General features: G+C 32.9%; 2 protein-coding genes across 3 annotated transcripts in view; one reads left to right on the forward strand and one right to left on the reverse strand.

The window, feature by feature from the left end:
• The window catches only part of LOC126780777 (tetratricopeptide repeat protein 39B-like), a 35,809-nt gene extending 31,684 nt beyond the window's left edge, over positions 1 to 4,125 (reverse strand). The window contains exon 1 of the mRNA XM_050505476.1: positions 4,026 to 4,125. The gene's annotated coding sequence lies outside the window, so the exon portion shown is untranslated. The remainder of the gene's footprint in view (positions 1 to 4,025) is intronic.
• A 10,244-nt stretch (positions 4,126 to 14,369) lies between these two features.
• LOC126780776 (zinc finger protein 846-like) lies at positions 14,370 to 27,162 on the forward strand. 2 transcript variants are annotated; one of them, XM_050505474.1, is made up of 15 exons: positions 14,370 to 14,582; positions 15,188 to 15,358; positions 16,062 to 16,176; positions 16,307 to 16,411; positions 17,570 to 17,718; positions 18,878 to 19,010; positions 19,089 to 19,198; positions 19,687 to 19,779; positions 20,853 to 20,975; positions 21,426 to 21,649; positions 21,826 to 21,927; positions 22,065 to 22,234; positions 23,307 to 23,390; positions 24,067 to 24,245; positions 25,307 to 27,162. In XM_050505474.1, the coding sequence occupies exons 1-15, from the start codon at positions 14,439 to 14,441 to the stop codon at positions 25,415 to 25,417; spliced, it is 2,013 nt and encodes a 670-aa protein (XP_050361431.1). In that variant the 5' UTR covers positions 14,370 to 14,438; the 3' UTR covers positions 25,418 to 27,162. The 2 variants fall into 2 exon arrangements, with proteins under 2 accessions (XP_050361431.1, XP_050361432.1); XM_050505475.1 differs by having other exon boundaries at positions 17,573 to 17,718.
• The last annotated feature ends 710 nt before the right edge of the window (positions 27,163 to 27,872 follow it).

The following is a 27,872-nucleotide window of genomic DNA, read 5'->3' on the forward strand; positions in this document are numbered from 1 at the left end:
TAATTGATCTCGTGCTTGACGATGAAGGAAAACCTGCATGTGCCTAATTTCACCCTCATTGGAGTAACGTGGTGGAATAAGCTCCGAAAACCTTCTCCTCAAAAGGGCGAGGAGGCCTTAGCCCAGCAGTGGGACATTAACAGGCCGTTACTATAGGAAATGGTCAATATTTCTTACGGTGCCAATGACTACTAGCGGTGGTGTCCACTTACAATAAGGTGGTCCATCTGTCCCTTTACCTGCCTATAATATAAAAGTAACAATAAACAAATCTTTGATATTTAAATTGATACAATTATATTATTTTGATCGTTAGTTAGGAATATGAGATTGACAAATTTAAATAATTCTGAATATTAAGAGGCCTATCACAAAATTACATTTTACAAAATTAGGTGTTTACGCACGAGAACGACTCGATCGGGTTCTCGATTTGACGACACACCGTTGTCGCTGTAACTCAGCAGTCTTGATAGTATTCCATTATTTAATTCATTATTTTTCTTAAAATATTGTAAATTATGCATATTGTAAGCAATTTAATAATTAGGTCACCAGATATTTCAAAATCCAGTGTTTTTCATTGTGTGATTTGAGTGTGTTCAGTGATTGCGTTTAAGTGCATTCGAGTTGCTACCACTCGCGGCATCCCCCGTGTACATTATTATAGATTTTTTTTTAGAACAATAGTAATACCATCCATCAAAGGAATTTACTGATATTAATTTTAGTAATTTACCCCTCCGATTAAACATAAAGCTTATGCTGGGAATTGTGACAATAGCCCAAAGTTCGAACCTGGGACTGTGTGCGGTTCGTAAACCGTATTGGTTGGTAATATGGTCCATATATTGTTTTGCGTTTACGTTTGATAAATATTTTAAATATTTTTTTTTTATTGAGCTTCTATTTAATTATTTAACTTAGCTTAAAAATAAATAAATGATCTACAACAGGTATGCGCCCAATACAGTTCACGCTCTATCCTTCTAGCGTGGTTTGACGCTCAAAAATCCGGCATAACCTACCTCCAGAAGCGCTCGCGCAGTAATTGGAATTCGAATGCCCAACGCCCATATATATGGGTTATACTTGAATCTACAACTACGAATATAATGATATATACGTTATTTTAATTCCTAAATAGAAGCATTAATTTAAGTCTGAGTCTAGTGAATTAACTAGCACCAATTTAGTACAAACATTATTTCAACTTTCAAACTAATTTTTAATAACACAATACTTAGAATGGGAAGAGTAATATCGCTGGAAACTTACAAGATCCGTTATACAAGACGTTGTCGTGGCAACTAATGCATTTTAAATTGACGCTCATGTTAATATATTTTGCTGTAGGTATTTTAATTCAAAGAAACGCTATCAAAATTTCGTGTGTTTGCCCTCGTTTAAATATTCAAAAATGATTATATGTTATCTGTATAGCCGAAAGTAATTTGAACGTTATATTTATTGACTTAAAGGGAAATGATATTATGTGGGACAAAACAGAAAACGATCGGTAAAAATGGACTCTCGAATTCCTAACGGATTAGTTATATAACGGATAAAATGCCGTACATTGTGGTGCACACGCCCACCAATATTTACTTTTACTCTTTATTATTATTATAGTTTTCAACCATATTTATTATATTTAAAATTGCTAGTTTAATTTTGCGCATTAACTTTTAAGAACAATAATAGTTGATAACTGTACAATGCAATCTGCTAATCCGGTTATTTGTATTTTGTTGGAATAGTAAGTTTCTCCGTTTATATTGAAATGATTATATGCTGATGATTTGTAGCGCGAGACAAGAACGCGGCGCAGCGCAAGCGCAAACGCTCGGCTACAGAGAAAGTGAAAAGTGCTTCGTCACAGCGCGTCCGGTCGCTTTCACTACCGTAATATTAGCTCTTAAACACATGTTATCTCATTCATGAATAAAAACAACGCAAAAAACTTTAAGATTTTTATGTTTGTTATTTTAAATATATTAATAAAGAAAACCTTTACATGTTCTGCATTTTTGAACCATGGAGAGTCTATTGTGTTTCAAGTATTCAAATATCCGCACTTAATATCTTAATAATCATTTTCATCGAAGTTCAATTATCAGAGATAATTGAAATATAAATAGCTCATATGATGGTATCGATTTCAAACTTTTTCAATGAAACTATATTACGTAATTCAATGAGTGTTTCTTACCATCAAAATATATAATCAAGATCGTTTAAACTTGTTAATTTCAAAAATAGAACTTAATATAATAAATGTCACATACAAATCAAATAAACAGAAAAAAATGCTGATGACGTTTTTGATGTAAGCAGTAATTAATAAATTTGCTAATCAAGATATGATAACTAAAAATAATCTAAGTTTTCATCGTGATAGTTCCTTTAAATAATATTAATCATATTATTTGTTGAACACTGCATGTGTGTATTTATTAATCTCCTTAACATAATATACTAGGTGGTAGGGCTTTGTGCAAGCTCGTCTGGTTGGTACCACCCACTCATCAGATACTCTACCGCCAAACATGTACCATGAGCCAAGCGTTCCCAAGGCACATTGGCGATGGCGCAATGGCTAATACTTCTTACATCGTCCATTTGCCCGTCCACCTACCTATATAAAGTTTATGCGAATATCGTAGCCCCCTACCCTCACTTTTAAATTAATATCTCACCACTCGACCCGGGTAGGGTGAAATTATAAAATTCATTTTTGTATAGGTAGTAGAGAGAAGATAATAAGTAAATGAGTGCTCACTTATTAACTCTTCGTGAAATTAAATGTTACCATTTAGGCGAAGTGTTCTATTTTATTAAATGTTTTATATACGATTACATTTGTATACTGCTTATTACGGTCCATATAAATTTTGTTTCGTTCTCTGTAAAATCCTCACAGCACGTTTACAAAAATATTAGGTATATTTTTGTAAACGTGCTGTGTGATAATGGTTTATAATTATATTTTATAATTACGATATTCAATGCAAACTCACAATTACTCAGTTCTTTTGTTACTAAATAATTTTTTTGTACCAATGTTTGTTTGTGTCATAGTTTTACTATTTAACAATACTTTTAAAATGTTATTCTATATTATTTGTTATATGTTACGACTCTAAAGTAATAAATATTTTGGTTTTAATTTAGTATGGCGTCGACCATAACCGATTTCTTAAGCTGATAATTATATTTATTTAACATTACGGCTTTAAAAGGGCGAGGTTATTTGTAAGTGCATAATTAAATAAAGAATCTATGACATTGCTCATCGATCGGAACTACAACTAATCCGCTTGGTTCACGTTACACACACAGCGGAAAAGTCAGCATTCTATTGTTTTCATCAGTTTCATTTGAAAGAATAAGTCGTAAAAACTAGCCCATTAATATTCCATAGCTGGGGCAGATCGTCTCCCCCCTCCCTTTCGAACAAATAATTAAATTATAGATATTCGCTTAGCATATTTAAATTAAATGTCAATATAATAATATTTATATAATAATTGAATTAATTCTAGCTTATAAATATCACACTGTTTATAATTTTAAATAAAACTAGTTTTGTGTCAAGTTGTATAAGAGCAGTTCGCTGTAGGATAAATATCCTTATCGCATCAGCTTTTAGCGCAATCAGGACATTTGAGAAAGGATTGAATTAAGCAACTTACGTACCTTTACATACTAGAAATAAGATAACGTCCATCACTAAAAATACATCGACCTCATTACATAATTCGTTTAGTAATTAATAATTAAACAAAATGTAAACACAAATTAAAACCACCTTTAGAAATTCGATTTAATCATACATACTTACTTGTCTCATCTCGTTATCTGCTATTTTAAGTACCTATATAATGAATTATTATAGCATTGTACACATTATATAGTCTAGAGATGTATTTAAGATAATAGCAAAATATAATTGCATTTTGAAAAATACTATATGTGAGTGCAGAAAGGGCGTACATTTAAAAACGATTTATTTATCTACTCACCTAGTTAATCGAAGCCAACACGTACACAACTACACGACTTGAGGCTCATAAGCCGACCGGAGGAAAACGCCGCGCCCGCGCTTACTAGCAGATCTCTTGGCAGTTCGCACTGACATAGACATTTTTTTAAATGGCAACTCTATATGTATGTTGTATGTTATTTTTTACTGAAGAAATTGTTTTAATTTACTATATTATTATCTATGGTATGATATATCTAAATGTTATCTGTAATGATAAGAGTATATATGTATATTTTATTCAAGTGTATATATTGATAGATGTTGTTGATTTTAAAACATATATTGTCGCTCTCCAGGGGTAAGATGTATTCAAATGGTACGTACGTTCTCTTATCCCGCTATGTTCTGTCTCTCCGGCCGCTATTTATTTTGTTGAACAAACTTTATATTTTAAATTATTTTACTCTATATGTCATTTACCGTAAATTTAGACGGTTTATATCTGCCGAGCTAGTTATTGTAACTATGTAATTTATTATATATGTGTATATCTAACATACCCCTACCGTTTTCTCTCGTTCTTCGTTCTCGTTAAGCTTTCCTGGAAGAAACGTTGCCTTAGCGATAAGACAGGCGGTCTTATGCATCTTCTCGGAATTTATCCTACGTATAAGCTTCGTACTAGTTTGTAATCAGTGTCTTATTCATTCTGTAATTTACAAAACATTAGCTGTATACAAAATGTAAATGCATTGGTAAAGTTTCAATTTCTTTTGATGCTCTTTAAACGTTGAGATACTATTTTTTTAAACGTGTTGGAGTAAGTCTGTTTGCCTGTAAATATACTAGGGTCACCTCTTCTTTTCAGGAAGGTTTGAAAATTATTTCATAACGCGGCTCCAATGCGGATTACATACGCTACTGTATACACATTTTCATCCGACAAGAGCAGGTTTCCTCACAATGTTTTTCATCACCGCCGAGCATGAAATGGATTATAAACACACATTAAGCACATGAAAAATCATTGGCGGTTGTCCCAGTTTGAACCGCTATTTTCGGTTAATACTCACGTGTTTTTACCGCTCGGCTCTCTCAGCTCTGAATTTGAATTTATTATATACAATTTTCTTATTATTGAACTTTGGTTTTCATATTATTGAAGGGGTAAATTCAATTAATTTGAACAAAGTTCTGAAGAAAGAGAATTCAGTGTTTTCATTAGGTAAGGAAGTCTTGGTAGCTGAAACCAAAGTGGAATATTTTTAAAGTGAATTTACTTTGATTATACCTTCAAGAGGTTGTTCAGTAAACACGAGGTTGCGAGTTTGTATTTACAAATTACTTTTTTAATTGAGTAACGCAGAATGCTTAATATTAATTAAGCTTTCCAATAGTTCGGTAAATTCGTAAAAGTATTTATCTGTACAAAGTCGAGGAAGAGATTTTCTACAAATTTTACTCATCAAAAATTTTTCGTGTTCTCGTTTTTCTCCGTGTTTCTATTTTTTTTCGTAGTAAAATTGTCTCTATACATTTAATAAATCTAAAGGATTTTTTCGATATGTTTATAAAAATAATAATATTTGCCGTTATTGTGGGATTGCTTCGTCTCTTATATCACATACAAGTTTATTTCAGGTTTAATTAACGTTTTTTATTCAAATATTGAATTTGAAGAAGCAAGAATATTTCGTGTCCTATATTCTAGAAATCTGAAAAATCAACGTGGTCATAACTGTTTATTCACAATCGAAATTATATTTAACAAACCAAGTGATTAAAATCCATATGGTGTTATTTTTTTTTAATAGAGTTTTTTTTTTTATAGAATAGGAAGGCGGACGAGCATATGGGCCACCTGATGGTAAGTGGTCACCAACGCTCTTAGACATTGGCATTGTAAGAAATGTCAACCATCGCTTACATATCCAATGCGCCACCAACCTTGGGAACTAAGATTTTATGTCCCTTGTGCCTGTAATTACACTGGCTCACTCACCCTTCAAACCGGAACACAACAATATCAAGTATTGCTGTTTTGCGGTAGAATATCTGATGAGTGGGTGGTACCTACCCAGACGAGCTTGCACAAAGCCCTACCACCAGTATTACAGTTACAAAAGAGTTACTTTGAAATACAATACCGTCGCTCCCCCTTGTAGTTTTAAATGACCTGAATATTATACAATATAAAATGACTTTAACGAACGACAAATTGAGAGATAATAAGCAAATATTATAATATAATCAATACCTATCGCGGCATGATCTTTCCGCCGGTGTTCAGTCCGATATATCTTACCGATTATCCCACGTCTTTTGTTGTTGTATATTTAAAACATATTTTTTATCTCTTCAGTGATTGTGTATCATATATTGTATTAATATAATATATGCTAATGTAACTTTTTTATGTGTCTGTCACCTCAACACGACTAAACGTCAAATATTTTAATGCAATTTGACATTGAAGTAGCTTGCAACCTGCTCAGTCAATCAAAAAAATCAATTGCAGGATTTCTGGGGGTTGACGATTTGATACGCACGATGTCATGGTGACACTCTAATTTCTTCATTTATATTTTACATCTATACGATATATTATAACAAATGTTAATACAAAGTTGTAATGTAATTGTTAATGTTTTCCGTCGTTCGACAACTTTTTCCCAATTAGGTTAATATATACCCAACACTATACACAGGAAATGTTTTGAATAGGTATTACAATTTATTCTCAATACAATATTAGATGGAAGAAACATGCACACATACACCTGAACATATGTAAACCACTAAATCCTTATAACGTAGCGATATGGCAAAATTTTAACCATAAAATATCGGAGCCCTCGTGATAAAGTGAAGTTTGATAACAATTGCATAGAAAAGTCTCTATTATAACTACTCATTATAAAATAAGGTATTGTGTAAATTGGTTGAAATATAACGGTGATTGTTGAAGAAGAAGACGTATTGGCATGCGCCGCGTAAATCAAAAGACCTTTTTTTTTATAAAATAGGAAGGCGGACGAGCATATGGACCACCTGATGGTAAGTGGTCACCAACGCCCTTAGACATTGGCATTGTAAGAAATGTCAACCATCGCTTACATATCCAATGCACCACCAACCTTGGGAACTAAGATTTTATGTCCCTTGTGCCTGTAATTACACTGGCTCACTCACCCTGCAAACCGGAACACAACAATACCAAGTACTGCTGTTTTGCGGTAGAATATCTGATGAGTGGGTGGTACCTACCCAGACGAGCTTGCAGCCCTACCACCAGTAAATATATATTAAAATATAAACTTCTTATGTAGACTAAAATTCTAAACATACGAAGACGGGACGAGTGATATTTAAAAATATAATTTGAGTTATCGTTTCATAACTATTTATAGTTAAAAGACTCTTGAAGTGATAATAATAAGTAGGTATTATATATACAATACAGGGTTGAAATTTAACATGTATCAGCAAGGTAAGAGCTCTTGAGAGAATGATTATGAATTTAGGATAAATAGTCAGATCAACTGCGGTTTTAAAACACCATAAAAATACTAAAATACTATATAATCATATAACAAGATTAAAAGCTCAATAAAACTTTTTATTATAATACAAAAATATGAGAATGGAGAGGATGATTTCCACATGAGGAAGTTGTGTTAGCGATAGAAATTTGAAGGGAAATCGCTTCCCGTGGTTTGGGTACGAAGGGAAAAACTACATTAGGTCTAAAAAAATACAAATACAATTTTTTTACCATAATTTAATCAAATGTTTTTATTGTAATGTTATAATATACATAGACTATCTCTATTTTCAGCTAAAAATTATAATTCGAAATAATTTGTTCTTTGTGTAAAACAGTTAAAAACATTTAAAAAAATGAATCAGCGGTATACTTTGTTTACAATAACTATGATACATATGAACATAAATACGAGATCATATACTTGTTAGCTAATTTAGTACAATACAATCGCCTGGAGACTAAACGTCTAACATCATGTTACGGCGTCAATTAGTTAAGGCAAATTATTACAAAGGTTGAATTCATTGTTTTCTTGTATATTCGTTTTTAGATTAATACATACTGATGATTTATAGTTGGTGCTTAAATAGTCATACAAACTTCGATGACAGTTCATCTATACTATACAACATTGCAAACTATATAATCTTCTTGTGTCGCATTGTTGCACGTTTCTGTGATGTTGTATGACTTTTTTGCCTAATATACAAATAAGGGAAAGTGTAAAATAATAATTACAATGATTTATACATAGCCTCCCATTGAGTACATCTACTTCAAATCATAAATTGCCGATATCTCAAGTCAAAATCTCAATATCTCCGAGGGAGGTGCAAGTAATGCTTTTTTATAAAAACTTGATTATGTATAAAGAAAACGTATTTATATTATTGTTAGGTGTACCACTTAAGTGGTAGTCTCGAAGCTTTACATCAATATGACCCTCAATTCCTACATATTTTTTTTTATTCGAATTCCAAAGTATAAAGTTCCCTCTTAAATGTGCTTCCCCATGAAAATTAATATGTCATTGAATATAGTCGGCATTGATTTTAATGAGAATTGTTATCACATGGACAGTTTTTATGTTGCATGCTCCAGAGTGAGTTCTGCGCAACTTAGTAATTTTAGCTCCACAAGGAAGACCATAAACGTCGATTACAAAGAGGTGCTCGATTATTAATTATAAATAAAGTTATTAATGAGTGTTTTTTTTTAAATCTAAGTTTGATATAATAAAAAAAATATATTTGTACGCAATTACAGTATTAACTATGTCCAACGGTGTGAATAGATGAGGAGACATATATAAAATAAATCTTCAACCTAATTAAGTCACTATAAAATAAATTCAGTCAAATTACAGGGATTCACAGTAAGATCACTAATGATTATTAAAAGAGTAGTCATCAATCTAAAACTAAAAATCCCTTGATAAACTTTTTTAAAACCAGAATAAAATTTCATGCTTTTTACTTTAAAATTACAAACTTTCAAATAATAATTTATGCTCTACTTAAACTAAAGCTCGAGCGAAGCCGCGGGCAACAGCTAGTTTATAGTATTACTAAAGATTATGACTTTTTTATAGGTAAAGACAATACAATTATGTGATCGTAGGTATAATTAAGTGAGTGTAGTGAGCGAGGGCAGGTAACGGCCCTTCGGGCCTGACTCATTGATGAAGTATGGATGGAAAAAGTTATAACTATATTATTATAGTAAAATTTTATGCAATTATCAATTGAAAATATTCTGTCTGTACTATATATTTAATTTTACTAATTCCTGACTTTTTAAGTTGCCAAAACAATAGATCGGAAATATATTCTTGTTTTATTAATTTTATTTTAAAAATTAAAATGAATTATAATAAAAACAAAATCCCGCTGAGTTTCTTTCGCCGGTTCTTCTCAGGTCTGAGGTCTGAGACTTTGACTTTGACTTTTGGGTGACCTGATGGTAAGTGGTCACCATCGCCCATGGACATTGGAGCTGTGAGAAATATTAACAATTCCTTACATCGTCAATGCCCCACCAACCTTGGGAACTAAGATGTTATGGCCCTTGTGCTTACACACTACACTGGCTAACTCACCCAGCGGCAATCCAAAGTATTGTTGCTTGGCGGATGAATATATGACGAGTGGGCGGTACATACCCAGACCGGCTTACACAAAGCCATCGAGTCATATATTAGATATAAATTTCCTGCGCTAACATTTTGAATTATCAATGATTATAGCTCATTTTTATGGATCCCTCTCCAGTCAACCTATGTGTGACTTCAGTGGGCTTATCATAAGGCTGTTATCTATAAACATTTCCACAAAGTGGCGAAGTAAATCACAGTCTAAATCGATTCAATAATGAGGCATACTCATTGCCTCATGCCTCATTATTGAATCGATTTAGACTGTGATTTATATTCGAAAGAGTTTTTTGTTACGCTTTCACATCTTAACTTCCCAACCGATCATAATTAAATTTATATTTTTATATACGTTCTCAATTGTATACGGGCGAAGCCGTGGGTGGAAACTAGTAATTTATATAAGTGTTGATAAAGAAACGGTACCAATAAGGGTCACCTGGAATAATGCTAAGAACGCTAACGTTTTTCCGTTGAATATCAATAACGTTTGTCTGAACCAAGAATTGGCTACTAGCTCTGTTATTAACAGTGAAAGCAATAAGAGGCGTTTAACCCTTCAATATTTTCAACAAACGCAACATACGGCACAAAGATATAATTTGTAATTAGAGACAAATTGCGTCGTTTGTCCGCTGTAGGATTATCCGACGCGTCTGTTAGACGCCTTTGGCTGTTTCCTGAATGAAAACTGACACACCACATGACACATAACATGTTTTGATTTGATGGCATAGGTTTAATTTGAAAACAAAAAAATGGTGTCTAGTTTATAAATTGTCGAAGATACCCACTACGCATATTTTAACGATTGACATGGTCGTTGCTTAAAAAGAGATAATAAAATCATCTTATCTTATAAAATAACTATAATCCTCTATTAGAATAGTTAAACAATAATAATATTTATCTTTTAAAGTCATTGTAATTTTATTTATTTATTAAGTATAAAAGTGTTGTAATTCAAATAAGACCATGGGTGGTTATACTCGCGAGGAACATGATTTTTTTTCCATCTAAATTCGACAATATGATTAAACCTTAAATAAAGTCTCCATTTAAAACATATTAGAAGCTTTGTGTAAAACATTAAGTATATAATATATAATTACATAAACTACTGTTTTGTCAAAATATACAAATACATAAAAATCGATCCAGATGGTTTCCGTTGAAAGAAATAAATCAGCTTAACAATAAAAAAAGAAATAAATGTAATTATTTTTTAATCTTATAATAAGAGATTTTAACATATTTTTTTTCACGCCACTTTCCGAAACAGAATTACGTTTTATTTATTATTGTCTTTTTAAGAGTTTTAATATTGGTGTGTTTAAAAGTGCTACATCATGCTGGGTTCGAATCCCTGATACGAGATGATGTGTTTGTTCTCATTAAATCTTCTGACAGTTTGGCATCATAGCAAGTTTACGTACGAGCTTACTATTTATATATGTTAAATATATTATTAAATACTAAGTCCGTCTTGCAGCTGCGGGGTGTAGAGTCTGGGTATTGCAGAGTCTGCGAGGGGTAGAGAACTACCGTAGTCTTACCGTAGAGAACTACAGTAGTAGCTTGGTGTTTGGTGTATTCATACTGTTTTATATTTCTTAATACTAGTGAATTAGTGATACTACAGCTACCAACAAATAAATGATGGAAATTTTTATTGATCGGAATGAAGTACACCTTGTGAAATTAATAAAATATTAAGTAAATATAATATAAAAAAAATTGGTTATAATATAATAATAAAATATTAAGTAAATATATTATAAAAAAATTGGTTATAATATAATAATATTTAGGGTAACTTCTGATGAAATATTGGGTTATCGTTTGGGCTATATATAATCTTGGAGCTCAAGAATCCCTTCGGAATGTATTATCAAATTAGGTCAGGTCATAGTTGCGCCACAATTAACAAAAACTTAATGTATATTACACAGATTTATAGTTGAATGGATACCACAAGCTGACCATCTAAGCGTATCTTCAATTGCCATATTCTCTCCTAAACTATCTGCCCGATTGACTTGAAACTTGTCGCAGTTACTCCTTCTCCGTCGTAGACGCTCACTATTGAAAATACATATTTCGTCTTATCTACCCAGAACGATTAGCTATTACATTTATAAAGACAATAATTAGAGCCGTGAATAATACCCGCGTGCCTGCCACCCACACATAGACTCTCACATACTTAGTAGTAGGTGCCTATTTCTTATAAACGTGCCAATTGTTGAATGTATATAATAACCAAATATATTAAAACTTACATTAAACATATAACATTTAGTTGTTGTACTTTTCTGTATTTTGCACACACTTAATAAATCTTCTTATTAGGTAAATAGTTGACATGAATTTACCAAAACTATTTAAAGAAATTAATTAGGTATATACAATTGATTTGTAAATTTATAATAGTAGTTATTATCTGCAAAGAATTGTTTAAAATTACGTCTGGACATGGTCCTTAAGTGTAAATTGAATCTCGTCTTGAATCTTGATAAAACATCTTATAACCGGCGCATCCTACAAAGTAGATCCGTGCAGCACAGACATACTTTGTAGGAAATCATATTTCCTATAACTTCTATTTGAATTTCATTCGTATTTTTAAAATACTCTTCAATATGAGTTGGTAAAAGTTTGATTAAACGGTTATCAAGGTATTTGATAATAGTGAAAATTGAAATTGTTCAACTATCTTTAACTAAATAAAAATATCTTAGTAGGATGTAGCATTTTTAAAAAAAACGTAGAACACAAAGAATAACTATTTTTTATTTAATTAATGTGGGAAGGTTGTTTGCACAATTGTAAGAAAGATAGAAAGAAAAACATTTTAAATAATTCCACACGCTAAACAAATAAGAATGACATTAATTGCCAATATTTTGTCTAAACAATCATTCCTACAACATAAAGCAAAAGTATAAAATGAGTATTTAATATAGTATTAAATACATATTTAACGCAAACGTTTGTCTAAATACTTAATAACAATTGTACCGTCTAACTGATATTGCTTTCCTTTCTTGAAGTTTTGCAGCCTTCGATAGTTTTTTTAATCTCATATTTACATACACAATATTGTTATTTTACAGAGAATAACAAATAAAATGTACCTAGATAATATTTTTAATGTGATAAATAAAACTATTTTTATGATGGCAAAGTTTGACTCGGCCATTGGTTGCTTTAAAAGTAATTTCATTTATTATTTCAGCTTCATTACTTCTTAGCACTGTGTTATACTGAATTTGAGAGCTAACATCTTTGTCCATTTACCACACATTGGATACACAATATTAACCCTGTACTTTAGTTTATACTATTCATAAGAAGAGAGAAAGCAGATATCGAATCGAATTAAAATGTTTATATAACGTTAAAATAAGTAAATTTTTACTTCAGTAGAAAATATATACTTACAAATACAGGAAAATTATATAAAAAAGCATACCCTTAAAATATATATTTTTAAAAACGACGCTTTTGCCATTCTTCAATTATAAAAAATCTACTTCAATACTATTCGCAAATGACTTAGTGAAGCTTTTTTTACAACTATGATAATGCAGAGCCCTGGATATCTGCCTCATAGATTTGTTTTGTATCCAGGATGATTTTGACCATCAACCTCAGAAGTAGATATAAGTAACTAATGTTTACTCTTATTAACTTTTACAAATTTGAAGCACCGTAAATCAAAAACGCAGCGATGTAGGACTTTAATTAACTATCGATCTGAATTTTAATCTTTATCAATTTGAAACATGAGAAAATCATATGCAAAATGCTCGCCAGCTCTCTTATCATAAGTAGCGTTAGAAGCGCCATGCCCTTTTGTTTATTGTTCTTTTATTATCAATTAATAAATAATTAAATATATAGGTAAGTCTTACCTATATATTTACGTTGCAAAAAAAGATTACAGTGAATATGTTTGCGATATTGACATTAGCTAAGTAAAAATTTAGTGTTATAACTGTAGAGGAATGGAGAAATGTTTGTCCACATGCAATTTGAAAAGAAAAAGAAATTTGTGGGTATAGCCGAGATTTTAGATACAATGTCAGAACAAATAAAATTATCATTAACATAAATTATTTATCGGATGAAAGCGAGGGTGAGGCATATTATGAAATGTCTGAAGTCTGTCTGCTAACTTTAAGAAAATCATTATTAAAAAAATAGTATATTATTTTTTCTTTTGATTTGTGAGTTACCTATAAGGTGACGATACCTACGTGATGTATATTGTATGCAACATTGACTATCTATTTAAATAAATAAATTTATGTACCTATGCATTTTAATATCTTCGCATGAATTTGTATCGAAATAGAACCGGTACAAATCGGCAGTTATCATATTTTATTTTTTAGGCACTTTTTATTTTCAGGGCTGTTATATTCATAATAATAAGCGGTTTTTTTTATATTTAATAATTTATTTATTTGTCTAAACAAAGTAATTGATTTCTAATTAATAATAATTTTAATAAAGCTTTAATTTAAATTTACAAATAATTCAAAGTTGTCTTTTTAACATATATTTTAATCTATTATACCATAAGCAATAAATAGATTATCTGTGGTGGTCAACGCACGGATACTGGCAACATTTACAAATGTTAATTTCATACATATCTTTAATTTTATCTGTAATCCATATTTCTGTACATTTTATAAACAGTGAAAATTTCAGTGTTTTTAAATATAATCTACTTTTACAAAATGGCTTTACAAAACAGTATCTTTAAAATTGAAGACTTATGTCGAACATGTTTATCAAAAGAAATTGAAATGCTTTCTGTTTTCGAAATACGCTTGGGAACTATCACATTGGACAGCATAATCGCATCAATTACAGGAATAAAGGTATTAAGTCTTTAATAAAAAAGTTTAATTATGCTTTGCTATTCTTATTAATTTACTGACATAAAAAAATAATCGAATTGAAAACGTTGAATATAAGCCATTACGAATAGTTGCGAATGTATTAGTGTCACGACCGCTATGTGAAATACATAAATGCCTTGCGATTTTTACTATAAAAATATCGCCGTATATAATTGTGTATGTAACTCTAAGTTTTTAACGTAATCTACAAATTATTCTCTTCAGTCCCCTTCCCCTTTTACTACACATAGCATTTAGTTAAAAATATAACAATTTTTATTACATTTACAAATCTAACAAAGTTTGATATAATTACTTTACTTTATTTATTATGAAGAATTTGTTATTTATTTTTATAATTATGCTTCCTTTATTAAAAACAAAGAGGCAGTATATTTAGCATGGCTTTTAGTGCATATATCAAGCAGCATTTTTAATTTTGAAAAGCATGTATCATTACTTATAAAAGTCCTATTGAATTATTTTAATAATACAATGATGTACTTATAACACTAAATAAAAATTATCTTTTATTCATATTGAAGTGCTGTACATATCTATTTATATCATGATTTTTTTTATAGATTGAACATGGTGATGGGCTACCATCAACAATATGTAACATGTGTAAGGAAAAGGCAACCAATGCTTATGAATTCAAAGCCCGCACGCAAGAAGCTGATATCCAATTAAGAGGTCTTTTAAAAAGAGAAAATACTGCACAAATGAATAATGATAATAGTCTAGCATTTGAGGTAATTCAAAGTTAGAAGTACATATGTAATTTGATAGTTTAGAATATGATGTTACTTAATTTTTATTACGCAAACTTTATATTTGCATGTTCCATGTAATTTACCAATAGCTCTGCTATACTACTAAAAATTTTTTTCTTTTATTTTTTTTTAATTATAGAATAGGAAGGAGTTGACATTATTAGACATTATTATAGACATTGGCATTGTAAGAAATGTGAACCATTGCTTACATCACCAATGTGCCTCCAATCTTGGGAACTAAGATGTTATTTCCCTTGTGCCTGTAATTACACTGGCTCACTAACCCTTCAAACCACAACACAACACTACCAAGTACTGCTGTTTTGCGGTAGAATATCTGATGAGTGGGTGGTACCTACCCAGAAAAGCTGGCACAAAGCTCTACCACCAGTGCAATTCCACTTAACTAATTATATTCATTTTAATTTAACTATCAAAGTTCAAATTATAACATTGTTGACATTTAAAACTCAATTTGTTTATACATAAATACATACTGATTAGATTAATCATGATCCCAACCAATGGTATCACATCAATTTAATGTTAAAGTTGTTTGCCTTTAATCTTCCTGTGATTGGAGTATACTATAGAAATGGTTATCAACATAGTTTAGCAACAAATTTGTTTTTGTTATTTGAGAATATTTTCTAACTTTTTATTATGTGAACCTTAAAAGTCAGAGGCAGTCGAAGTGAAGACTGAACAGTTTGCAAGAGAAAATCACGATGACTACATGGACATAGATCTCTCTCTGGCTCTTTCTAATGTTTCCGAGACTTTTAATAATGTAGGTAAGGAACAAAATTAAAGTAACACACTGTTTATTTTATTCTTTTAAAACATTTCATTATAATTACAGGCTTATAGGTGTGAATGGTTCTATAATATTAAAGTTTAATGTTTTTTACATATTTTTTTCAGATACGGTTAAAAATGAAGCAGAAGATCACTGTAAAGATATATTTACGGCTCAGCCAACTCAAAATGAAAATTTAATTAGTGGTATTAAGAAAAAAAGTTTTATTAGTGAGTATAAAAATATCATGTTGAATTTACTTCAATAATCATACATCATAAAGTTAGCATATTTGCCCAATTAGTTAAGAATTTGTGGTTCCGTATCGAAATCACCATCTGATTGGGATCATTGCATATTTTAATATTTCATGAATTTGACAATCACTACATTTTTTTTCTATGTTGTAAATATAAAACAAGGTCATCGAAAGATTGAAAAATTTATCTATTTAAAAAACAATTATATTATCTGCAATCAATCTATAATTCTTTATCCTGAAATTTCTATAGCAATGAAATATTTTATTATTTCATGAATGTCCATTATTCGTCTTCTTATTAACTTACATGGTACTGGTATTTTGGTCTTTATGGGATATAATCTGTTCTAAATATGTGTAAGCTTCTACATACTTATTTTAAGAGGGTGGTAATTTTTTGCTTCTTGTATGTACTTTGGTTTTCATGGAATCATAGACGGTCAATTTAAGGTTTTTGTCTTACAACTTTGATATTTTCTCATAAAGAAATTTCCTCAAACAAGATAATGTCACCGGCAAATAAAAGAATTAATTATTTATCTATCTTTTTTATAATTAATGTTACAACTGCATTTTTATTTTTCTTTACTTACTGAATATACCTATTTATTTCATAATATTTATTTACACTGTTGAGGATTCTTTGATTGTCTAGGGTTTACAAAATGGCTTCGTGGCTTACTCTATCTAAGTCTTTTGGCGTAATTTTATGAAGGCCATTGTATATAGGATTGTATATAGGGGTTTGTCATATGCATTTTATCTTTTCATAATCTTTAAAACAATATATGTTCCTGGTACATTTATCCTTTGGCTTATTGCCACATTGACGAAAGATGATTTTGGTCAAAACATTATAGATGTTGGGCAATCAGAATTATTGGTCTATATATATATAATAATTGACTGAAATATCAATGCATAGCCTAAACTACTGGGGCTAGCAACGATGATAATTTGTATAGGGGTTTTACACAGTAGGTTTCTAAGGAAAGCCTTTTTAATAATTTAATCCCTAAGGTTTAGCAGTTCATTTCCAATCTTATGATATAAGGGGTCTGTTTATTTTTAAAATCCATCCTTAATAGTATGTGATAGAATCATACATTTAATGCATTACTTTCAGTAGATGGTAATGAAACGGACAGCACATATTGCCCTGTCTGCGGTTCCAGTTTCCACGATGCTGAAGGCCTTACGAAGCACGCCTGGGAGCAACACGCTGACCTCATGGGACCAAAAAAACGAGGTCGCCCTAAGAAGCTACTCACCAGCGTATGTACGCATAATCTTGTAAACATTCTAAATACGACAGATTTAGATTTACAATATATATATGTATATATCAGTGTATTTCCAATGGAAGGAAAAGGAAAGATAAATAAACAAAAGTCTTTAATCACATATTTGTTAATTTAGAACAATACAACCACTTGGAAACTATATGTCTAAAAGCTTAGACCATACTGACCATTATTGTAGGTATTTTTTTTAGGTAGGCAGACTGGCAAGAGAACACCTGATGTCAAGTGGTAAACATTGCCCATAGATATATTGGCATTGTAAAAAATTGTAACCATCCCTTTTACCAACAATGCACCTTGGAAACTAAGATATTATGTCCCTCGTGCCTTATTCACTCGCCCTTTATACTGGAACATAACAATTCTAACCATTGGTGCTTGGCGTTAGAATATATGAGTGGGTGGTACCTACACAGGCGAGCTTACGATTACAATTATATCTGATTAAATATGATTTAATGATATGAATTTTCTTGTCTGTTAGTTTTTATATGGCCTACATATAGCCTATTCCAATCATGGGGAGAGGGAAGACAAATATACATAATAGTTAAATGAAAGTAGATATACATAAGTGATTAATAACATAGTGATATATAAATAAAGATGTATTAATAATGAACTGTTTTCGGAATAGGCTACGGATATTTTATCTTTAAAATTTTAGTTCTTGTTCGCTCCAAAATTATTCTGTTTGTATTGTGTTTTCAATTAAATTTTTTTATAATATATATAACTAGTTACCCAAGTGCGTATTGATATATTTATAAGGGTGAAGTTCTTGTAAAACCTTCTTCAAATATATAAAATGAATTAATAAAAGATTCCTTAACCATTTTATTAGCGAATTAAACAGTAGTACTAAAATTGGTAGAATTTTAGCTAGTGAAGTTTAATTTTATATAATGTAAAGTCGTGACCCTCGAACATGAAAATCGATAGTTATTGAAATAATTTGTAATTAAAGAATACCAATTAATAAATAATAATATATATCAATGAAGAGACATGACATAAGGGCCACGCCGTTTGTCGTCACGGCTAACGTCACGGCCTTACCCCTAAGCCGCGCCAATAGACTTTTCACACCAAGAACATTTATTTAAGATGTAAATGGATTTATATTTCAGACGATACTCAATAAATTGTCTGAAAATGGATACAATTTGAAATACTTGCCGGATCAAAAGCACAGTTGCGTATTTTGTAAAGAGGATTTCAAAACGAAAGATGACTTAGTGACACACCTCGTACAACACAAAGGTCAGTGAACATTTTTATACAACTCGCTTAAATAGATTACTTTAACGAAATGCTTAACTTAATTAAATTACATTTCAGATGTAAAAGTATTGAATTGTCTGCTGTGTAAGAAGATTTATCTTGAGATGAAAGATTTCGATCGTCACAATTGCGTGCAAACATCAGACGAATTAAATAATTTAAAACCAGTAAGTAGTTACTTCATATTATACATATTATACTACGTCACTTTATATTATATATGTAAATATACAAGTTATTTCAATATACCATTATATCAATAAATAAATATAAGAAATATGGAGTGCTTCTCTGTTTTTCTATGTACCTACGTAACTCATCAGCGTTCGCTTGACCATATTTCTTTTAATTGGGACTTAAAGATAGTGCTTAAAGACATTGCTGGAAAACGAATTTGGCAGAACTTCCGATGGCCTTTTTCTTTCTCTGGTAAAACTCATGGGTTTTTTTCACGTGAAGTGGGAGAAGGTTTTTTGGGTTATGAGTGGCTATAAATGGTTGATGCATTCGCTTAGAAAAAAATCCCTTGGCTTTTACAACTCCCTCGAAATGAAATACAACGGCTCATTTCTGCTCTGGCTCTACTACACAGCTTTATGTATGTATCTAATACTGCTAATAACTAAACTTAATTATAAAATGTTTTTATTTATAGGCTGAACCTCCAGATGTACCAAAAGAAGAGCGAAAGGTCAACCTGTCTACTGAAGTGTTGTTGCAAGATCTACTGATGACTAACAGAGATGCTGTGAGTATTATCTTAAAGCTAACAAATTAATATTTTTACAGCTTGTTCAAAATACGTACAAAAATTTATTTATTTATTTAATAGGAACACTAACAATATACATATTAAATGGTAGCATACATAACATTCACAGAGAAAAAAATCAACGTCTGATATGTATATCAATTATAAGTGTACACAACATTCAAAATGTATACCAGTTTCCGCTAGCTTCGTTCCGTGTGCGGGGGTGGGGGCCGTTGCTAGGTAGCCTGTGTATTTTTACCCCCTGAAAAAGAGTATGCATAACTCATAAGTGTATCCATAATTTTAAAATAATCTGTTGAGTAATAAAGACGTAACAAACAATCAGACTCACTTTCGCATTTATTATATTAGTAAGGATATGATTGTTTCTGCTAAAACACACATAAAATCGCTTTTGTTTGGCTGTTTTCTAGAACATACTACATAATAAGATAAATTGATACAATCGTAACAATGTAATCTAAAAGATAAACAAATTTTATGTTTACATATTCCATGCGATTTGCTCGCATCTTTATTTAAAACAAAACACTATTCTACTTGACTTACTTATATCCACTTTTACAACTTTTTTTTTTATAGAATTTGAAGGTGGACGAGCATATGGGCCGCCTGATGGTAAGTGGTCACCAACGTCCATAGACATTGGCATTATAAGGAACCATCAACCATCGCTTACATAGCCAATGCGCCACCAATCTTGGGAACTAAGATTTTATGTCCTTTGTATCTGTAATTACAACTTCGCCTACATAGATTATTTAGAATCATGACCATTATTATCACGTCAATTCAATATTCAAATTGTCTATTTTTTTTACTGCTCCTATTCGCAATGTTATTAACTCTTTAGTTGGTGTAAGGTTAACCCACTCTATTGCGTGCTACAAAAGAGTAATGCTTTTCATCACTGTATTCAAGTTAGAAACTTGGTCGAACAAGTGTACTAACATTCACAAGCTAAAGTAAAAAATATAAATAAGTATAAGTAAGGTTGTAATTTAGTTTAATTAATGTCTAGTCTAATAATACTCCATGTATTACAGGAGTCTGGAGGCATTGATTTGTGTGAGGAGTGTGGAGCTGTATTCATATCCAGCGTCGAGCTTGGCAAGCATCGTGATCGAGAACACCCCGAACTCTCCTCGCGATGCCATCTCTGTGATAAGGTATGTCTAAAAGACTCAGGGCTATTGATCACCTGATGGTAAGTGGTCACCATCTTCAAGTGACATTTCATTATTACAAGAGTAAATAATTACATTTTTATAAGAAATGTATGAAATATAAAACAATCCCTACTTTATCAATTACAGCCCATAAATATCCCTTCAGGGCTTGGAGCTTATTTTACAACGCTGCTCCAATGGTGGTCTGTGTAAACGACACATGCATGTGTGCTCGCGGTGTTTCCTTCACAGCCGACCGCGAGATTACTTATTAAGCACATGAAACCTATGTTGTACTTCCCCGGGCTTTAACCTGCAACCTTGACCGTCGTTCAAGGTGCCCGTGCTATGTAACTATTTTGATATTTAATGCTTCAAGTTTTGATGAATAATATTGTATTCATTTATTAGAACGAATGTATTAAATATAACATTAATATAAAATTTAAGGTATTCGCTACTGTGAAGAGCGCGGCTCGTCACAGAGCGGTGTGCGCACGAGTTGAACGTTCATTCGCATGCGCGTCGTGCGGGCTGCGTTTCGCGCACGAAGTTTCACTCAATAAGCACATATTGCGCGCACATACGGGTCAGAGTGTGTCCGTACGTTTCATGGACCGCGACAGAGCACCGCCGCAGCACAGATGCGATACTTGCAATAGACGCTTTTACAGGTAAGTGCAGCCATTGATGTTTAAATAAAATTAAGTAAAGAAATATGTACTTAGTTTTTAGCTTAAATGATTTTACTAATATATACTTTTATAGTTCAGTTTTTATTTATTAGCCTTATTTGGAATTATGTTGTTGAATTAGTAGCGATGTATGTAAATTGTGTTGTTATTTACAGAAAAGATTTGCTAGCAAGACATGCGAAGATACACAAGTCTATAGAGAAATGTTTCGAGTGCGACGTCTGCAATAAGAAGTTCCACAGACGAGACAATCTGAGGTGATTCTTTATTTACAATAACACACTTTTGAAAGGCGAAGAAAACAAAGAGTATTATTGCCCAGAAACGATTTATCAAAGAATCTACAAAAATAGAAATATATAAACGTGTGAAATGTTTTCGATAAATATTACAGGGCACATATGCGCGTCCACGAGAGTACCGGCGCAGGTGTAGATGGAACGAGCAGCAGTGCCAGCCTGTGCCTGTACTGCGGTCGAAGTTTCTCGAATTCCTCGAACCTCATTGTGCACATGCGCAGGCACACCGGCGAGAAACCATATAAATGTGATTTTTGCGGGAAAGGTACTGTTTAATTTTTTCCAATTGTAGTTATGTTGAAAAAATTACTTCTATGATTGTCATAACGCGAAAAAAGGATTTAATAAAGTTTGTCCTTTGTTTTTGACATGACGTGGATTTTCGAATTGTTTCGATATAAAAGGTTATTCACCTTTTTATATACTGGTCTACTACTAGGCTTTGTGCAAGCTCGTCTGGGTAGGTAATACCCATTCATCAGATTTTCTACCGCAAAACAGCAGTTCTTGGTATTGTTGTTTTCCGGTTTGAAGGGCGAGTGAGCCAGTGTAATTACAGGCACGAGGGGCATAACATTTTAATTCTCAAGGTTGGTGGGCGATTGGCGATGTTAGCGATGGTTAACATTTCTCACAATGCTTTTGTCTATGGGCGTTGGTGTCCACTTACCATCAGGGGGCCCCTACACTTGTTCGCCTACCTCTTAAATGAAAAAAAAAATCACAACTTGTTGCGAAACTTTACGTTTTTCGCGAATCGATAATGAATACAATAGATTTATTCAAGTTTTTAACCAAAAAATATCAATTCAATTTCAAAGTTGTTCATTATCTTTAGTCCTGTGATTAGGATAGGCTATATGTTAATATTTTTCATGATAAACACAGTTTAATATTTTCAATAGGTGTTTTTGTCATAAACTTCGGAGATAGAATAAATATGCCAGTATTAAACACACGAACAAATAGATTGTCAGTGATTAATATTATTCAATATAAATGATATATTATTGTATGTTTATATATTATATGTACTCCTTTCTTTGTCGCACTTCCAAAAAATGGAATTCCTTACCAGCATACGTGTTCCCCTCCTCTTACAACCCTTCAAACGAGGCGTGAAGAGGCATCTTGCGGGCCGGTAAGGCGGGGGTGGCTAGTGCAGTACATTCTTCTCGACTGTACTGGCCGTCGTCGCGTTTGGACTGTAGGAGTAGAGTCATTTGCCCACTCGGCAAATATAAAAAAAAAAGTATATGAAGACGTGTAGGATTAACTCTACAGTGGTCTTATTATGTTTTTGATGGACTCAGCTGACACCTAATTCTTAAATACAGGTTTTCCTCGTTCGTCTGACTTGCAATGCCATCGTCGCTCGCACACTGGAGAGAAACCCTGCATATGCGGCGTCTGTGGCAAAGGTAATACTGATCATAATAAAATAACCACATATAGACGTATGTGGTCTTGTGTGTCTTTACACTGTCGTGTCTCGAAAAGCACGTTAAACCGTTTGTTCTGCGCTCGTATAGGATTATTAGAGTAAGTTAGTAGATATGCACCTGCGTTTGCTGGGTCAATTGTGCTGTGTATGTCCTGTGCATCTCCTTTGATTGTTAACCTTGACCGAAATCATCGTGTTCTTTATGTTATACAGATTTACACATTGTCACAGTCTCCATTTAATTTGAACTAACGGTCCATACAATTTTACCGTGACATATAAACCGCTTCGTTGCTCTAGTAGCTTAATTACAAGTTGGTAGTACTTACTTAGTATAATATAGAATATGTTGATAATGGTCGCCAGGACTTACATCAGTGTCATATAGCGTGAACGTTAGTGATTGCTTTGCGTTGCGTTGAGCGTTGAGTGTGAAGCTACCTTTTTACTTTAACTGATTAATTTATACGACAATTTGATTAAAATTTTCTTAATTAATTGTAATTTCGATAGTTCGACTAATATTTTGTGCTATAAACAGCAAAAAAAAAAGCGTTTTAATATAATATCATCATTTTTGGCTTCACGTAATGATTATTATTATTTTTAATTTGACTTTATTATATGTTTAAGAATTTATTTTTCATTCACAGCGTTTGCACGCAGTAATAAACTGTCACGTCACATGCGCGTACACACGGGTATGAAGCCCTACAAGTGCCCGTACTGCGAGAAGGCCTTCTCCCAAAGCAACGACCTCAAACTACACGTGCGGAGACACACGGGCGATAAGCCCTATGTATGCGAACTGTGCGGAGACCGTTTCATACAGGTATTAGTTATAAATAAATATATTATTTATATATGTTTTATCATAAAATCTATTTCGAAAACTCTACGACACTTGGAATGCTATTATATGTACAGGGTTATTCGTGAAATATTAAGAACCTAACAGGACCATTTTGCTAACATCATAAGTGACAACTTTTGGTTCTATTACTTAATAATTCATCAAAATGTTCTTTCATACAAAATTTATGATATTAATTTCTTTAAATATTGACGACTGCGCGAATGCAAAGAAAACACCAATGTAACAAAAAAGTAATGAATTGTGAAACACACCGGCCGGGCGTTGCTTGAACTTAACATATTTATTTGCGTTAAAAAAATACGTATGTTATTATAATTTTTGATAGACTCAACCGATTTTGATGAAATAAAGATTAAACGAAACCTCAATTTATAATTTTTAGCCGTTTTCGATATTCGCCTGGACAAACAGACAGATAAAAAAAAATGATTGTTTTGGTTTTGGTAAATCGCAAATATTAACTTTAAAAGTGGCAGTTGTTTTGAAATCACAGACAGTCACTTCAATTTTATTTAAATGTATAGATTACTTTTGTCGTACCTGCGTCGCCATGTGATATTTACCTTTCTACTTGTAGCTACAATGGCTTACTCAAACAGACAGTAATATGAATATATCAGGATTAGATTGTATACAGTGACTGGTGGTAGGGCTTTGTGCAAGCTCGTCTGGGTAGGTGCCACCCACTCATCAGATATTCTACCGCAAAACAGCAATACTTGATATTGTTGTGTTCCGGTTTGAAGGGTGAGTGAGCCAGTGTAATTACAGGCACAAGGGACATAAAATCTTAGTTCCCAAGGTTGGTGGCGCATTGGATATGTAAGCGATGGTTGACATTTCTTACAATGCTAATGTCTAAGAGCGTTGGTGACCACTTACCATCAGGTGGCCCATATGCTCGTCCGCCTTCCTATTCTATAAAAAAAAAAAAAAAGTATACATGTATGTTCTTTGTTTATCCAGACCCAAGGCATATAGAACATGATCATTTAAATTATATATTTATATAACAGGGGACAGCTCTACACAACCACAGACGTGCGCACGGACATTTCCCGACTGCGTCTGCGCCGCCACTCGCGCCCATTGTCTACACTGTTCAGAGCATCACACAGACGCATTGATCATTATTCATTTATTGTCATTAGCTTTGTTAGCAATTATACAGACTATATATCGGTCGATGATATATCTTCGATAACGGTATATTTTATTTCAGTTCATTAGCTTACAAATTAAAAAAAAAAAATTAGTTTAACTGTTGCTTGTTTCAATAACCATGAATGATGATTGTTGCATTCGTTCAGTGTTTTCTCATTTTTGTTATTTGTATATAGTAAGTTGAAAATATTATTGATACCATTTTGTTAATAATATTTTGATATGCTTGTATATATCAAATACAACTACGTTATACACGTATTTTTTAATTCTATTTTACTGCCAGTGGTGAAGTAAAGTCTTCTACGCCCAGATGGTTAGCCCGCCTAAGTTGGGAGGTTCTCGGGATTCGGGGTACTGTAGCCCCAGCGACTCTTACGGCGGGGGGAGATGTGTACATAGCGTCGATTGCCTCCTCTCAGGTCTTTGGCGGAGAGGGTCACTAGCTTCCACCAGGAACCGGTGCTCTTCCGCGAGCATATACACGTGTCTGGAACGGGGAAAGGCTCCCCAACCAGGCGCAGAAAAAGCTGCGGCAGCATCGTTTACGTCACGGGGGCGCCGTAGGTGTGGAATTTTCCTCGCACCACCACAATTCCGTGGATGCTCTTTGGCCACAGTAAGGTCGATCCCCCACTCCACCATGGACAGCAGCAATAGGTCCTGAGCTCCGGCGCAGTAGTTGATATTCGTCTGAAGGCATACTGATGAGACTGAGGAGGAATAAGAGCTTCCTCAGTGTGGCGCCATCCGACGTTGGTGGCAATCTGGATGCCTAAGACTATCTAACCCTCCGTGATAAACTCCGTCACCTTAATATCCATCTTTTATGCGGCGGACATTTTCCTGGATCATCGAGGGCAGAATCGTCTCAAGCGGTGCCGGTGGAGCAAATGGTGGCATCCACTTAGATGCGGGTGCTGGTTTTGATGGTGGAGCCGGGCGCGCAGCATATACGCACAGGCGGCCTCCAGTGCGTATATCGGTACAGTTTGTTGCATCGATTTCCGTCTCCTATCCGCAGCTAACGGAGGGCGGTGCACCTTCGCAGGCCGGAGGATCAGTCCAGCCGATCGGGCGTTAATCATAACGCCGACTAACGAGACTAGAGTCCACCGTAGTCCGAATCTCCGCGAACTCCCGGCGGTAAGCTTTTAAATCGGCCTTGAGGCTTTCAAACACCACTATCGGCACGGAAATTTCGCCTCTTCTCCACTGTCCACAAAGGCTGGCTAAAGCCCCACCATCTAGTAAAGTTTAAAGATTCATTGAAATTTAAATGCATATAAACATGTCTCTTTGCACTTAGGGAAAGCGAAACACTTTTGTCCAGCAAACAATATTAACGGATGTCTTATGTTACTAAGAAAAATAATGTTTTATTTATATTCTTGTATTAGACAGATTTTTCAAAATCACAAACAAAATGTTTCGTTCGACTGTAGTGCTTGTTATCTTTAACTGCAAAAAATCCAAATGACGTTTTAAGTATTAAATCGACGCTATCAAAGGTATTTTCTTTTATGTATAAGATAACGATTCCTTGTTAAATCTAGTCTAAATCTGATGAATTAATTTTATTAGGTCTAACATATTGTAGCTATGATATAATATTTTATTGTATTACATCACAAGTTTTGTGTAAATAAGCTATTTATAGTTTAACATTTATGTATTTTACTTAAGTGATATATATATATACGTGACAAATTACTTAGAACGTAAATGTGTGGCATGAATGAAGTATCTGTAAGTTGTAAATAATATTAAATTAAGATTATCTTTTCAAAATATACAAATTTTGATGAATTATATGATTTTATTTGACAAATATTACATAACTTTAATTATAAGTTGTGAGACATACTCTCATTATAAGAGGAGTTTGGAGTTAATTCCATCACACTGCTCCAATTTGGGTTGTGGCTAAAGAGTAATCATCACAACGATGATGATATTAATTTGGTAACCTTATCGGCAAATTCATAATCTTCCAAATAGTCATATTGGAAACGTACGAACTTTACGTGCAAAATTTCCGTTTCTGTTAAGGTCCTCCAGACCGCTTTCGGCTACGGCGGCCAATCGCAAGAGAGATTATACAATTGCGCAGGACATATTATAGTGCACAAGTTTGTGCCCAAACACACTATTCCCTAGCTCTCGTAATCCGATGGGACAGCAATCCGACACGACCGCGAACAGTTCAGCCACAGGACCGACGGCTTTACGTGCTTTCCGAGGAACGGAAATGTACACACTTCCAACTTCCAGACCCCGGGCTGCTATTGAGAATTTTCTGACAGAAAAACCAAATACATAAATAATATCATACGAAAGGAATTACATCGCGTGTGCTTGGTTACTTACAAATTAAAATAATGATGACCTGACCGATTTCGGTCACGGTGGCAAGTC

This window comes from Nymphalis io, chromosome Z, assembly GCF_905147045.1.
Source record: "Nymphalis io chromosome Z, ilAglIoxx1.1, whole genome shotgun sequence".
NCBI lineage: Eukaryota > Metazoa > Arthropoda > Insecta > Lepidoptera > Nymphalidae > Nymphalis > Nymphalis io.

Excerpts from the sequence above, each read along its gene's own strand:
- LOC126780776 (XM_050505474.1), top strand. The coding sequence starts at position 14,439 with ATGGCTTTACAAAACAGTATCTTTAAAATTGAAGACTTATGTCGAACA. Across the intron at positions 16,177-16,306 it reads CGAGACTTTTAATAATGTAG|ATACGGTTAAAAATGAAGCA; the intron begins GTAAGGAACAAA and ends TATTTTTTTCAG. Across the intron at positions 20,976-21,425 it reads GATGCCATCTCTGTGATAAG|GTATTCGCTACTGTGAAGAG; the intron begins GTATGTCTAAAA and ends ATAAAATTTAAG.